This window comes from Aulonocara sp. 'chitande type north' Nkhata Bay, linkage group LG22 (assembly GCF_057382095.1).
Source record: "Aulonocara sp. 'chitande type north' Nkhata Bay isolate Kocher_YH1m ecotype deep benthic linkage group LG22, A_spYH_male_GT1.1, whole genome shotgun sequence".
Classification (NCBI taxonomy): domain Eukaryota; kingdom Metazoa; phylum Chordata; class Actinopteri; order Cichliformes; family Cichlidae; genus Aulonocara; species Aulonocara sp. 'chitande type north' Nkhata Bay.
Genome location: NC_141364.1, coordinates 26,321,734 through 26,337,596, shown reverse-complemented (window position 1 = coordinate 26,337,596; position 15,863 = coordinate 26,321,734). Strand labels below are relative to the sequence as shown.

The window sequence follows — 15,863 nt, the reverse complement described above, 5'->3', positions numbered from 1 at the left end:
CTACTGATCACCTGTAATCCCATTTTGCAACTCAGTCACCCAGGAGAAGTCATATTGTTTCCAGGAGCTGATAAGGGAGTACATGAACTTTGCAGGGAACTTTGATGCAGCCTATTATGCGACGATGATAACTGAGTGCTCACAGTTAATGGTGGAAGAATTCAAAGGGAGTCATGTGTGGTAGGAACAGGCTCTAAACCCAAGCCAGCTATTCAATGAGTTAAAATTAGAGTGGAAACTGAGATGAAAACTCCTAGAACCCACCTGCTTAGAATCATGCCACCAGGTTCAAACACATTAAAAGTAAAAAAAACAACAACAAACAAACAAAAAGTAAAAAGTGCATCATCTTTGGATATTCCATGGCCATCTCCAAGGCAATCATAAAAATCACCATTAAATGCAGAAGATAACAAGGTGATGCAGTGTCCCCATTGCTGTTTTGCATAGGCCTAAACCCCCTAAGCCAGCCTGCCACTAAGAGTGTATACTGATTCAGGAGTGGAGCAACCATCAGCCGCCTCCTGTACAATGCTGACGTTAAGATGTATGCCAGGAACAAGCAAGACATCGATTTACTGCTCCAACGCAAAAGGCTCTAGAGCGAGGACATATGGATGCCATTTGGGCTGGATAATGTGGCTGAATGTTTTCAAAAACAGGAGATAGTGGACATAAGGAACAGCTACAAGTACCTGCGTATCCCTCCGGCTGATGTGAGCCAAGATAAAGACCCATGAAGGTCAGCCACAGCCAAACAGCTGTAGAAGGTAATGTGCTGAGAAGCCAGCTCAATGATAGGAAGAGTGTGGGTGAGGATTAGTGAGGGTTAGAGACACAATCCAGAATGAAACACAGAGCATCTGCAAATACATCGGGAAGATGACCCCAGAAATCAACTGAAGACAGATGGTGATGAGGAAGTATCATGGAAGACCAAGTCCTTCCTTGAGACATACCATCAACAGATAGAGGAAGTAGCAGATATCTCGAAACCAAAGAGCAGCCAGCAGGACCCAAGCTGCAGGCTGTGCAAAGGTGTCCCTGAGATAGTCCAACATATAGCGGCAGGATGTAAGAGAAAGTTCGACTGAGTACATGAGAAGCACAACCAAGTGGCTAGGATAGTGTACATGAATGTCTGTGCTGCATGTGGACAAGAAAGTCCCCAGTCCTGATAGGAGAATCAATGAGAAGTATTTCAAAGCAACAGGAACTTAGTGTTTTAGCCAGAGAAGCAGCTGCTGGCTGACCAACCACACATAGTAGTGCCTGACAAGAAGCAGGAGACCTCAGATGTGATAAATGAGGCAATCCTGGCATATGGCAACGTCAGGAAGAAATAGCACAAGAACATAGAAGTACCAGGGGCTTCTACCCAAGAGTCCTGAGTAATTTTCAGAAAGAAGAGGCATAATCATTCCAACATATTTTTAACCTGAGAAACCTCTAAAAGAAGGACCCTGTGAAGTTCAGTTCACACTCAGTTCTGACCCCCTAATAAAGCAGCCAGCTGTTTTTACAATGTAAACACTGGACTTATTGTACCCCGTAATTATTCCAGGGCTTCCCAAAAGCAGTTTCTTGAGATTGTGCACGGCATAGAGACCGAGCGTTCTCTATTGAGGCTCCGATGCTTTGGAATAATCTTCCTCTCCATATTAGGCAAGTTACATCAGTGGCAGTTTTTAAGTCCAGATTTTTATTCCCTGGCTTTTAACTCTGGGGGCAACTGACATTTTTATTAATTTTATTGCTATGTTTGGTTTTTCCTGTTGTATTACTATATTTATATTTGTACTGTACAGCACTTTGGTCTACCAGGTGTGTTTTTAAAGTGCTATATAAATAAATGATGATGATAATGATGATGTTTTCTTGTTCTTACAAAATAAACAAACAACTAAAACCTATGCCTCTTTGATACAAAATGGTAAGACGACAGTAGGGAAGTGACAACATGAAGACCTAATCACTGGAAGCGTGACTGTCAAGAAACCGTTCTTAAGGAAGTAAAGCAAAACAGATTACTCAGGACTTCTGAGCAGAAGCAAAACAGGAAGAAAAGTCTGAGGTATGCCAAATTATACAAGAACTGAAATGAATCAAATTTTCATGTCATATAATTTTCATTATTTATGGAGAAGGTCATTGACAGGTACAACAGTGAGTGTTGACAACCATAAAACACAGTGGAGACTGTCATAGTTTGGAGCTTCATTTTAACCAGTGTTGTTGGGATCTTGTCACAATGACTGGAACTGTAGTATGAACACAGAAAGTACCATCAGATTATGAAACACAGTGCAATACCATCTGGAAAAAGTGCAATTGGCCACGGCTTCATTTTTCAGCATCACATTGACACATCGTGCAGTGTCCCCATTTAAAAAATCCTTGAAAATGCTCCTGCCCAGAAGGTTGGCTGTTTTGACGTTCAGCACTCAGGCAAAACCGATCTAACTATCAGCTGATCTCTAATTTGCATGCCTTCATGAGACACGTTCACAAAACTTTACCCTCCAGTGTTATTCTACTGTTATTGTTGAGGCATCAGTTTTCACCAAGTCTGCATTTCATTTGAAAGAGATGTGAAACAACCAGCGTTGTAAGTTAAATTATGTTTAGGGTAATGTTCAAACACATTATGGTGGAATTTGCTTTCTCATCTGCAAAAGTTCAGTTCATAAATGTTAATTATACTGTCTGCAGTTGATCTTTTATTGTCCTTGATATGATAATATCAAGTTCACTTGCACAAATTTCTATTGGAATGATGATCACAATTTTAATGTAAAACATCAAAAGAAACTGATGATAAGTGGAAAATTAATCTGTCTTATTTTATGCATATATCTTTGTTCAAAACTGGAGAAAGTATGTTTCCCCAAAAAAGATAACAACAATTTCTTAGTTTATAAAAAAAAGATTGCTGATTTTTTTTTCTATGAAAATAATAATTAGTTCAATTGACATGCTTAGATGACTTTCCTAAAGTCCTTGTATGTATGTAAAAATGTCCTGTACATTTTAAAGTCATAACAATGTACTAAAAATTGATTAGCACTTTATATAGCACACAATTCTTTTGAAATATGTCACCTGGAGTGCAAACCCATACTCACTAAGCACCATTTAAAGCTTCAAAGCTGAACCATGCTGTTTTGGGTACAGTGATTATATAGGTCATTAGTCTATGAGCAAGTAAATCCTGAGGAAATGTATCTTGCTTTAATCATTATTTTTGTGAATCATTAAAGGAAAAGTTTGTCAGTTATCCAAGTGCCTAAAGAACCTAAAGAACAAGAGACAAAGTTCACCTGCAACATATGTCACATTATACTGCTTTTTCTTATTGGTTCATTTTTAATTTTTTTTAAAGGAAATTCTCTTTGTTTCTGTTTCAGCTATCAGATAAATAAAACATACATAAACACTTAATATCCTGTATAAATGTAGCTTGAGTTTGGGATTTCTTGCATTTCTTGCCAGGTTCTGTGTCAAATCTTTAAGTTAAGCTAAATTCTAACACTACTAAAAACAAAAAACAAAAATAAAAACATGAAACTTATATGAGTGTGTTTGATTTGAATATGTCGATGAAAACATGTTCTAAGATTCCTGTTGTCTCTGATTTACCATTATGGAAATAACTGTAAAGACACTAAAGACCTACTGAATAACTATTGCACTGATGCACTGATGCATCACTTTTATGGCACATGGATACAGTCGGCAATACTAAAGTAATCCTGAAGCAATAATGAACTAGTGAGAAGCTGCTATGTATGAAGTTGTAGATCTGTTGCTGCAGGTGTTCTACTAACCCTCCTGTGCACGTGTCCAAACCATCTCAGCATTGCCTCTCTAACTTTGTATCCAAACTGCTTAACTTGAGCTGCCCCTCTAATATACAAATTTCTTACTACATGGGGGAGTAAACAACAACATCACTAAAACGCACAGATAAAACACTGCCCCCTAGTGGACAGATTAAAAACATTTCTTAATCATTACTTCTAAAGAAATAACTACAGCTGGATTACAATTTATGAGTCTAAGGAAGGTGAATTATTCACAAAAAACCTTTAACACTTAACTATGGATAGAGCTCTACAAAGTTATATTTTGCTATAACTGTTAGCATGTTTCCCATAAAATAGGAAATAGGTGCAGTGATTTAATACAGCTCAATATACACAAGTCAGTATTGGTATCACTATGTTTATTCGACGCAGCCTGAACTCTCTTAGGCAAACTTTTTTGTCCTTCAAAAACAGTCTTCAGAAAGGCTTCTTGAAGAACACTCAAAGCTCTTTTTTGGATGTTGGCAGCATTTTATTTTGTTCTCTGTCAACATGATCCCACACGAGGTCCGGGCTCTGTTGAGGCAAATGCATGACAGAGTTTTCGCTGTGTTTCACAGACACTTGCAGACATTTAGCATGCCACAGCCCCCCACTGAGGCCATTATCTGGTGAGGCTTCAGTAGATGGATCAATAGAAAAGCCAGATGCATTTCTCAGACTCTGTCGTGCGTTTGCTGAATTTTTTCCTAATTTCTTAAGCTGGGAAACACACTGGAAGCAATTTCCTTAACATCTCTATTAGAGGATACCAAACTAACAATCTGGTACAAAAAGAAAGAAAGCACCGGTTTGCTCAGCATGTTGACAGAATTATTTTCATGGTTAAGAAAAAAGACTTCACAAAATATAACCATGTCGAGAGCACTCTCGAGGAGGAAGGTGTACCACTATCAAAGTCTACAATGAAGAGACACCAATTTCATGAATGGAAATACAGCGAGTTTACAAAAAGATGCAAAGCACTCAAAAAACATTCATGTGACCTTAAACAGTTCTGAAAAAAAAGAAAAGGAAAAGGTCTTTGAACAGAAAATACCCAGATTAACTTCTATTAGAATGATGGGAAAGGAAAAGCATGGAGAAAGAGATCCGAGGAATACCATATTGTCTGTCAAATATGATGGAGATAATGTACTGTTGTACTGTACAGGATGATACTCTGTCCAGGTTCAACTAAATGTATGAACTTTAATGGGATTAAAGCATGGAATAATACACCATCTGTTAATAATCTGCCATTAAGCTACAACATTAAAAAAGACCTGTTTTATTTTTTTCTCTGTATAACTTTGTTTTCCGTATGATTGAGAATTCCTGTTTAAAGATAGATAACTCCATTGACCCATAACAGGCTCTTACGCTTCATGAAAACACTAACCCCATCAGACAAAGTCTTGCATGGAGATCCAGAATGAGGGCAAATGATTAATCATTTTATATTTCTTCCATTTTTGAATGAATGCACCGAAAGATGTCACCTTCTCACCAAGCTTCTTGCTGATGGTCTCATAGCCCTGTACAGGTCGACAGTCGTGTTCTTCGACAGCGCTACATCACTAAATGTGATGTAGACTACCCGAGGTTATGACAAGCAAGCAAATAAATGCTAGTGGAATAACTGGTGAGGGTAGTGTTAGTGGAAGTATTAAAATCGTGTAATCCATTTTTTTATAATGCCATATGATGACAACTTGTTTACATATGTGAGGAAGAAAGTTAAAAATAAATGTAAAAATGAAAGCTCAGTAACCTTTATGGTCAAATCGGCCTTCTTCATACTATAAAACTAACCAATTAGCTTTACACAGCAATAAAATAACAATGTGTTTTCTTATCTCCATTTCATTTCTTTGAATAATAAACTTGTAAGAAAGCTGACGTTGCACCTTTGAAATACAGTATTAACCTTTCTATGCAAAATATTATATAATGTATAGTGTGCAAATTAAACAATTAAATTAAATCCACTAAATGAAAATGTTGAATCAGCAGCATGCTTGAAAAGCAGATGAAATTCCTTTGAGTAAATCCTGACAGTATAATTAGAAAAAGAGCAAATGAGCATGACTTGTGTGGAGACGTTACCAGGAGAGAGCGTCTTCTCTCTACAAAGTACACGGCAGCATTGCTCTTAGGTTTGCCGAGTTCATCTGAACAAACCAAAAGCTTGTGGACTTTAGAAAAACCTATGAGGTCATTCTTGAGAATTATTAATATGACATGCTAGCAGATTCACTTGAACCCAATAATAGATGACACATTAATCTCTTCTTTTAGCTGCTGTTGCAAAGACCAGGAATTATTTTTGGAAAGAATAATGATAAGGAAGTTCGTCGTTCTCATGTTGGTGAAAAAACATTAACATTACTGTGAAATCTATGACGTTCAAGATAACTTCTGTGTACAACATCCTCTCCAAATGTTCATGAGTGGAGATCCAGACATCCAAACCTGGGTTAGAAAGTACCCATCTCACGGTGTCCATGAGTGTACGGAAGCACAGAAGTCACATCTACTAGTGAAACTGGGACATTAGTGAGTACAAATAGGAGAACATGGTAATACTGAACATTGCTATACATTTGTACCTTTGACTTTTGTCTATAACCATTCAGTTTTTCAATGTGATAATTTCACACAAATTTCATTCAAAGCTTACAAAAATGTTTTAAACAGAAGAGACAAAGCCACAGGAATAAAAGCAAAAACAGCACCGTTGATTTAATAGGACACATTTGAAGATTAATATGGCAACATAGTATAGCGGACATATAAACAGATCAAATATTAAAACTTGCACAATTATATACAGCAATAGCTCTCCTTAATACGTCAAATGTATGCTAACTGATGCCTGTAGAGTCTATAGCTCTTGGGTTTGTTGCAGTTTCTCTGTGCACGACACAGTCAAACCTCAGGATGAATTTGCTTAACAACTGTTGTCTGTTCTACTATTTTCTAGGTGCTTTAGGAAATGAATCTGTCAATTAGTCACTTTTTAAATGAAAATTATTAGCCTATCACCATAAAAGAATATTTGCTTCACAAAGCACTTATAAACATATTTATGTCTTAGCATTAGTTTTAAAAAGCGGTATCTCATATCTTTATTTCAAGGAATGGTTTGGTCGGGAGCGGTACCACTGCATCCAGACTGTTGGATGACTTCATTAAAAGTAAAGACAGGGTTCCATAAAAGAAAGGAGAGATAGTACAAAGCAAAGAAAGGCATGTCAAAGCATCAAATGTAGATCTTGGAAATGAAACTCATAGCAAAGACCTCCTTGACTCCTGGACAGTGGTTGTTGATCAGTGGTCATGACAATTTACATATTAATGATTAAGGAACTGATCATTGTTCATTGTTCATTCAGTGAGGTAGTTTCAGTCATTATGCAAATGTACTGTTTATTATGTTGGGGAAACCTGCAGTCAGCTGAGACTGAAGAAGTCACTTGGATGAGTGACGAAATGTTTCTTCCACTGAAAACACTACAGCCAGATGAACAGAATCAACCTTTTGGGGTTTAATTAGCAGTCTTGACAATTGAGCATGCATCAAGGCTGCTGATGATCAGATAATCAAGTGCATTTGATCAGCAGCACCTGGCTACTACATACCCTTATAATTCCTTGAAGTCTATCTAGTTTTTCTCTGACCTGTGCGATGCTTGTTTCTTATTCACATGACAGTGTAAACACATATACAGATGGGTCAGCTTAAAAAAGCTTCTTAGTGTTGGGCCTTCATAACAGCTTAAGTGCATGCAGACATCAATTTTATAGGTTTCCTCAAATCTACAACAAGGTTAAAAACTATTCTTCTATAACATGGATATATGTAATAAGAAGTTACAGGGGTGTAGCTCGAGAATATCCTCAACAAAAGGTCTGGAAAGTAACATATTCAGTATAATTCAATGCAATATATTCTGAAGTAGCCTAATAGTTTTAACCCAACCCTTCTTGCTCTGAAGCAACAGTGCTAATCACCTCACAGCTGTGCTGTCCACTCCAAAATACAATTTATCAAATAAATATCGATTACACAGACTAATGAGATCTATTTACCAAACTATAATTCACTGTCAATGTGGTTTTTTGTTGGCAATGATTATTACCAAACACTTAATAGATTTCGTAATGAACCCGGTATCACAGCAGCAATGCAATAGACACGCGGGTCCACCGTGCAGATGTTGCAGTACCAGCAGGGGGAGATAATATATTTAAGGCCAAGAAGTCGCTAGTGAACAATGAAGTGAAGTATGAAGTATACCAGGGTCCTTTATTAGCCAGATTAAGCTAGGTGGCTAATGTGTGTTTACATTTAAATGTGTTAGTAATGTCTGTTCAAATGCGTTCCCATGATTATTTTCATGGTGTCTTGAGATAAAATACCTCCCTCTGCCATTATTGCAAATTACTGCACGTGTGTCCATTTCACTCTTGCAAAGAGTGACACCATGGACCAACATGCCTAATACATGTTTTGGCGTGATGCTGGATGCAGGACGCGCTGTTAAATAATCCTGAATTCTTCTTTGTTCTCTGATGTATTCATTTATAGTCTGGATGACATTTTTTTCTTGTAGCAAACAAAGATCAGCCGACATAATGCGTACATAGGCACTACCAGGCTGGGGACTCCTGCTAAGAGGAAGATAACAGCATAGATCCATGAGGGGTAGGGTATTGATGTCAAAGCTGGAAATGTCTCCTGTAAAAGAACAATGAAAAAAAATCCAACAACCTATTATGAGTTTATGCAATAACTTTTCAAACTGGTAAGCTATGTGACTGCTGCCAATTTGCTTATTGTCTTTTGACTTTACTTATGATGATAAATATAAACATTTGGGACGCCATATAATTGCATCAGTGAACATTAAGATACAAAGCAAAACAAAGAGGAGGTGCTTAAGTTGATTCAGTAACTAGGATGGTGGTTGCAAACTTACAGAATTTATGTCCCAGACTAGATAGTTGAGCTGCTTTTGGGCTTGAGTCACCAGGTAGAAAACCAAAATAACCAGGACAATCAGAGGACTGATAAATCGCCACGTAATCTGCCAGAAAATAGAAGGCTTTCGCCCAACCATGAACTTTATGTCCTCGTTGAACCTGCCAAACAAGAAAATTTCAGTTAGCTTCACATCATGTTATACAAAAAATTACCACTTTTTGATGCTGCTTTTCCAAACGGACAAAGAATCTTAATGTCTAAGTTCAGGTATTTCCCTTAATACCTGAACTGTTTGTTTTAGCTTGATATGTGCTGAAATGCCTGCACCAAGCTAACCCCGTTGTTCTTTGTGCTTTGCAGAAAGCTGAGCTACCTTATGCAGCTTAATAGTAGTGAAATGTAAAGCTACTCTTCCTGACACTTTACTTGAGTTTCCAAATATGCAGCTGAAATTAATGGTGTTGGATTGTGTGTCCACAGGTGTTTGTACTTTGCGTCGTAATAAAATGACGGTAAAAGGCTCCGCCCACTTCCTATCCATGTCTTACCATGCAACGACTCTGTGAATGGACTGGAGAAGTGTAGTGGTAGAGTCCTCCGTCAGGAATGAGATATGTGTGTCGACTTTTTATTCTCCCTTAAAATTATTATGCCATAACGCTGCACAGAGCAGCTCTGCTAACAAATGGAAGCACTACTAACCTGTCAATGCCATAGATGTAAACAACAGCTATCATCTCGAACAATCCAATGGTCAGCAGTGGAACAGATCCAGCAAAGTTATCAAAGAGAGTTAACCAATAAATTCCTGATGGTTGTGCAAACAGGAGGCAGATGATGAAGGATACAAAACATGTTGCTCCTAAAAAATAAGAACAATGGATCTTTTGTTAAAAATCCAGCAAGAAACTCTAAACATGTTCAATTTAAATGTAAAATTCTGAGGAATGCATCAAATGTAGATAAAATAAAATAAAATAAAGCTAAGTTACCAGTCAATATTTCATGGGGCCATTTTTGGGGAAATAAATTAAAGTCTTTCAAAGGGACTACGACTCCTTCAATGTTTCCGAAAAGTGTTGAGAGTCCGAGGCAGAGAAGCATGATAAAAAATAGGACAGACCAGGCTGGGGAACCTGGCATTTTGGTAATGGCCTCAGTGAAGACTATAAAGGCCAGACCTGTTCCCTCCACTCCCTGAACAAATGCAATGCAGATTAGAATATAAAATAATAATAATAATAATAATAATAATAATAATAATAATAATATTATCATGGGAACTTAATAGATTTTCATTAAAATAGGCACCTCACTGAGGAGTTTCTGCATGTCACAGGTTTTAATGTCCAGTCCAAAAACAGTATCTGGATTGGAGCTGTTCAGATGATGAAGGGCTGCATTGTAGTTGCTGGCAGTGATGCTGTCTTCAGGGAGTTCAAATCCATTTAGTAACGTCCTGATGTTTCTGATGAGAAATTACATCAGATTAGTAATTCGGGGTTACTATTATCTACTTAAAGGATATGCTTACATATGTTTATAATGGCAATGCACAAATGCAGGTGTTCATCAGGTATTCTTACCATCCCCACAATTGAGTTAAGCATGTTAGCATTTTCTAGTCACATTAAACACATATTTTGCCGTAGCTTGATGTGAATATATAAGGATGTTGTGGTGCTGTGTGCTGACTGACAAACCAGCTGGTGTCATGTCTACAGGCAGACTGCTTGCAATGATGACGATCTCATTAGACTGACTTTAAAACCTTTGTACCTATAACTGAACACTGTGAAGTCAACAAAGAGGATAAAAACCTTTACAACCTTAACTCAATGTTTTGCAGAAAAGAAGCTAATAGTTCTGTTGTGCTAAAGCCAGAATGTTTGTTTTTTACAAGACTTGGGAGAAAATTTTTCAAAAGATGCAAATTACATTTGCTGAAAGCATGGTGTTAAGGGGTAGGGGTACCTGGACGTCACAGGGTTTTTAAATTCCTGGTCAGTAAGTTTAGTGCCTTTTACCAAAAAGTAGTAAACTTTTTCAAAGCCTTAAAATAAGCTTTACTCACTCGTTGATACAGGTGTCATATTTCTCAGTGGCCCTGAAGCCAATGATGGAGTAGGTCACTGTGGCTGCATAGACTGAGGTGAGGCCAGTTACCACAGACAGGATCACAGAGTCTTGCACACAGTTGTTGCTTTGGAAATTAAATGTGCAAAAAGAACAAGGAAACAACAGCCTGACTTTGGTTTTTAGAACATTTTTCAATGACTTATTTTGCCTATTTTTTTTAAAAGAAATTAAATTAAAGTGAACAAAATGCTAAAAGTGCAGTTCCTTACTGAACAGGGTTGTAGCTTGAGAAGGAAATCAGCCCTCCCCACGCTAAGCCAAAAGCATAAAAGACCTGTGCACCTGCATCCAACCAAGTAGTTGGATTCATCAGCTCTTCCACCTGCAAGAGGGCGACACACACTGACATGTATTTCTGACCTTTAAATTCATACTTTAAAAAAAAATCAAGATTTGAAACATACATCTGGTGTGAAGAGGAACTTTATTCCACTCAGGGCACCTTTAAGAGTCAGTCCTCGGATCAGGAAGATGGCCAGCACTATGTATGGCAAGATGGCTGTGATGTAGACTGCCTGAGGACAGAAATGAGAGTGGAACAACTTGTGGGATGGAAATGTAGCTATAACAATTAGCATACAAAATTTCATAATTTACAATGCTTTTTCTTTCTTTTTTTTGTGGAAACCTATTCTGGTACTTAGCTTAATGCTATCAATGCATCATATTAAATGTCTTTTTAAAATTCCAGATTTTAAAAATACATTAGATTAATCAGCTTTGTGGTGGAAGTCTTCCACTTTGGTGGTCTAAGAATCTCGTCACTGCTTTTTGCCGATGATGTGGCCCTGTTGCCTTCATCAGGTGAAGACCTCCAGCTTACTCTAGAGCAGTTCACAGCTGAATGTGAAGCAGCAGGAATGAGAATCAGCACTTTGAAATGAGAGGCCACGGATTTCAGCTGGAAAAGTGAGCAGTGCCCACTCTAAGTCAGGGACGAATTACTGCACCAGGTGGAGGAAGTTAAGTATCTCGGGGTCTTGTTCACGAGTGAGGGGAGCGAGGGATTAACAAATGGCTCTGACGTGGATGTGGACGCTGCACCGGACTGTTGTGGTGAAGAGAAAGCTGAGTGTAAAAGCGAAGCTGATGATTTACTGGTCGATCTACATCCCTTACCCTCACCTAAGGTCACGAGCTCTGGGTAATGACGGAAAGAATGAAATTGTGGGTACAAGCTAGAGAAATGAGCTTTCCCCAAAGGGTGACTGGTCTCTCTCCCTTAGTGATAATGTGAGGAGCTCAGTCATTTGAGACGGGCACAGAGTAGAGCTGCCACTCCTCCACATCGAAAGGAGCCAGTTGAGGAGGTTCGGGCATCTGACTAGGATGCCTCCAGGGGCCACCTGGGTAAGGTTTCCTGGCATTTCTTTCCGGACCCCGGCCCTTGGGCAGACCCAAGACATGTTGGAAATGTTATATCTCTCAGCTGGACCAGGATTGTGTTGCACTTCCCCAGATAAGGAGGAGATGCCTAAGGAGATGGAGATCTGGGCTTTTCTGCTCAGGGTACTGTCCCTACGACCAGGCCCCAGATAAGCAGAAGAAAACTGATGGATGGATGGAGGGATGGATACTCACGTTAATGAATAAAATAGGAACATTGGCAGAGTAAAGAGTGATCATTTTATTTAAGGTTCTACAAACCTTGCCTGAAGTACTGATCCCTCGTATGCAGCAGATACAAACAACTGTCCAGGCAGCTAACAGACATATTATAATGGGCCACTGGAGTCCTCCAGAGTCTGCTATTGAGTTAGAAGCATTCAGAGTGACTCTGTAAAAGTAGTAGTCCACCGTGGAGCTCTGCTGGCATTCTGGTATAAATCCTAAAGTGGGAAAAAAAAACCACTCTTAAACATAGCAAAACAGATGCTATGATTTGTGTGTGTGGGATGAAAATCAGTGTACAAATACCTGTCCTGTTTTCATTGAGAGGACAATTAGTCCAAGGCAATGGATCTTGAAAGGAATTGAAGAAATACCACATGATCCAGGCAATTAAGGTGTTGTAGTACAGGGCAACCATAAAGGACACTAACATGGAGCCAATACCTGAGGGACAGCATTAATCATCTATCATCACAATCACTAAAAACCACACACTGGGTATTTTTGGTTTTTTTGCAGGGACCATTTTACTTACCAACACCTGTCAGATATGGGCTGATGGCCCGCCACACTCCCACACTGCCTTTTCTAAGGCGCTGCCCAATAGCAAACTCTAGCAGTAAGAGAGGCATTCCTTCTAGCACCAGCAGAATCAGGTAAGGAATCAAAAATGCACCTGCAAATATATTTAAGTAGGTTAGAGATTGTTAGTATATCATTAACAGGTGAAAGTAACACACAACTGTTTTCAAGCACAGAATTCTGGGGAACAACTAATGCCATGACAGACATACACGACTGTGGGTGTAAGTCATGCACATGAATGTTTTATTCTCAAATCAGTGCTTTATTAACTGAATTAGCCTGTGCTATATGAATAAATCTAAACTGCCTCTAACCATTCACGCGAACAAACAACGGCCAGGTTCTCTTAGAAAATTTAAATACCACCACTAATACTGTTACTACTACTAATCATCTTATTAAAATTACTTATCATTGCTGGATGTCATCATTTAAAGTCTAATTTCTTTGCTTTTTTTTCTTAACCACAGTGGTTTTCTCATTTCGGTCTAACCGACCATGAGATGTTTTCTTGTTTTTCTTGTAGTCTATTAGTGTTTTAACATATCGGGTTTGATGTCCAATCTTTTTCTTACTTGAGCCACAGTGATCATCTCAGGAAAAATTATATTCAGAACTTTCATTTTTTCAGCCAGAGGCTCTTTTTTTTTCCTTTTACATTTTTGAGGCTTTCATCACTCCAATGGAAAGCTGCGCTTCCTCTTTGAACTTAATAGTTTCAGTTTCTGCTTTCTTGGCATGGTGATGCAAGCTCCTCCCTTGCTACATCATCACCACTTTCTTTGCTTCACCTAGAGGCAAGTGTGTCTATTTAATGGAAAAAATCGGATTTGGTTCAGAATGATTCAGATTCAATTTACGCATGATGGTAAGAACAAAACAGACTGCTTTGCGCATTTCATAAATCTGATGGTAATTTTGTCATATTAGACATATCAGTAAAAGAGGGCCGTTGTACGCTGGACAGAAATAAAACCCAAAGTGCAGATGTCTGGCCATTAACACAGCATATGAGCCCAAAGACCTCATACAGTGGTGGAGGAACAATGATTTGTTGATGAACAGTACCTGAAAGTCACATCCTGAATAAATAGAAAACAGATCCAGCAAGAACTTGACACTGGACCCCAGAGATACGTCTAACCCTTCAGTTTATCCATGTACATGAAGGCTAAGTATTCCAAATTACACAAGAAGTGGACTGATAATCAGATTGTGTGGGTTTATTTTTGTTTTTTGAACAAGGCTCTGAGTTTGTTAAATGAAGTGTTTTCTGTTAGTCTACATTTTAATGCTTTATGTTTTTGACAAGTGTCCGTTTGTCTGATTCTGTCTGATAACGCAACAACACGATGAAGTGTGTAGGAACTTAAAAATGTTCAAAATTCGACATATTTATGATAATTTAAAACATCTTCTAATAAAAGTTATTAATAGCAGTTAGCCATTAGCAACTGTGTGGCCCTAAAAGTTAGATATGCTCTTATGTACAAATACGATGGGCGACGTTTATCACTATGGTTAGTCATAGATGTGTTTGGCTATATTTAGCACTTTTTTTTTGTAGGCTAAAAATAAGATTTCGTGTCAGTGCAACCTGAAAGGTCACATTGCTGTTTTGTATTAATCAGTATACACCATCACTATTGCACAGAAAGGACACTCGTTGCTATAGCTCATGATACTGTGCTTGAGTTAACGATTTAAAAAGAATGATTAAATTACAAAATAAATGCATATTTTAAAAATATTTGAGTGCAATAAGGTAACTGCATAAAAGTCAACACCTGTCATTACATAATTAAGATTGTGTTTAAACTTAACCAGCTGGACTCAGGGGACATCTTGGTGAATAATCATTAATGCAGCTTGACTGCAAACCTAAGGGCACTCTCTTGTATTAATGAATTGGTGACAATTTAACTCCATTTAAGTGTTGGTACAAAGGTCAAGTGATTTTGTTGCAGTTAAAGTTTTAATTATTTAAAGAAAAGCATATTAATATTATTAATAATAATAATAATTATTAGATTAATATAAAAATTACTTCCTGTATACCACAAACACACATTTTTTAAAATCAGTAAATCACTAAATTGTCTGATTATTAACCAGATATGTTATCTTGCCCTTTCTGTCTTAGCTTACCTCCTCCATGACTCTGACATAAGTAAGGGAATCTCCAAACATTACCCAGACCGATACAGAACCCCACACAGGTTAGTATATACTGAGCTTTGTTGTCCCACTTGGGTCTGTCTGCAGCCTCCTGTTTTTCCATCCTCTCCAGATCTTCATGCCTGGGGATTCTGAGATCCAGTCCTGGGTTAGGAAGTACCAGTCTCATGGTGTCCACTGTATACTGAAGCGCACGTTGTGTCTACTGCTGGTGAAGCGTTTGTCAGGGGGGAGTGCATGTGTGTGCGCCCCCATAGGCTTGTCGGGTAATCATGAAACGATTTATGACCTTTACTTTATCTGCAGTGTTGGGCAGATTAACCAGACACAGGCACACTCTGTACTTTCTCCTTCATTTGTAGCCGTTGAGTTTCTTAGTTTTGTTACAAATTAGTTAACAGTCTACATGAACATTTAAAAGAACAGAAATAGGAGCAAAACCCATTTCTCTTGTTGCTATGGTCAGAACTCTTTTTTTATTCTAAGCATCAGTTTTATTTTCATCACTTTTTGTA

At 38.1% G+C, this 15,863-nt stretch overlaps 1 protein-coding gene across 1 annotated transcript; it reads right to left on the bottom strand.

Moving 5' to 3' along the window:
• Positions 1–6,565: 6,565 nt before the first annotated feature.
• On the bottom strand, positions 6,566–15,581 carry LOC147304304 (sodium-dependent neutral amino acid transporter B(0)AT1-like). The gene is made up of 12 exons (XM_086280181.1): positions 15,319–15,581; positions 13,121–13,261; positions 12,892–13,029; positions 12,622–12,803; positions 11,379–11,489; positions 11,184–11,296; positions 10,910–11,038; positions 10,147–10,303; positions 9,828–10,032; positions 9,538–9,697; positions 8,831–8,993; positions 6,566–8,589 (listed from the first exon to the last, which is right to left on the bottom strand). The coding sequence occupies exons 1-12, from the start codon at positions 15,515–15,517 to the stop codon at positions 8,434–8,436; spliced, it is 1,854 nt and encodes a 617-aa protein (XP_086136307.1). The 5' UTR covers positions 15,518–15,581; the 3' UTR covers positions 6,566–8,433.
• Between the last annotated feature and the right edge of the window lie 282 nt (positions 15,582–15,863).

Excerpts from the sequence above, each read along its gene's own strand:
- LOC147304304 (XM_086280181.1), bottom strand. The coding sequence starts at position 15,517 with ATGAGACTGGTACTTCCTAACCCAGGACTGGATCTCAGAATCCCCAGG. Across the intron at positions 11,490-12,621 it reads GGATCAGTACTTCAGGCAAG|GCAGTCTACATCACAGCCAT; the intron begins GTTTGTAGAACC and ends TTCTGTCCTCAG. Across the intron at positions 10,304-10,909 it reads TATGACACCTGTATCAACGA|AAACATCAGGACGTTACTAA; the intron begins GTGAGTAAAGCT and ends ATTTCTCATCAG.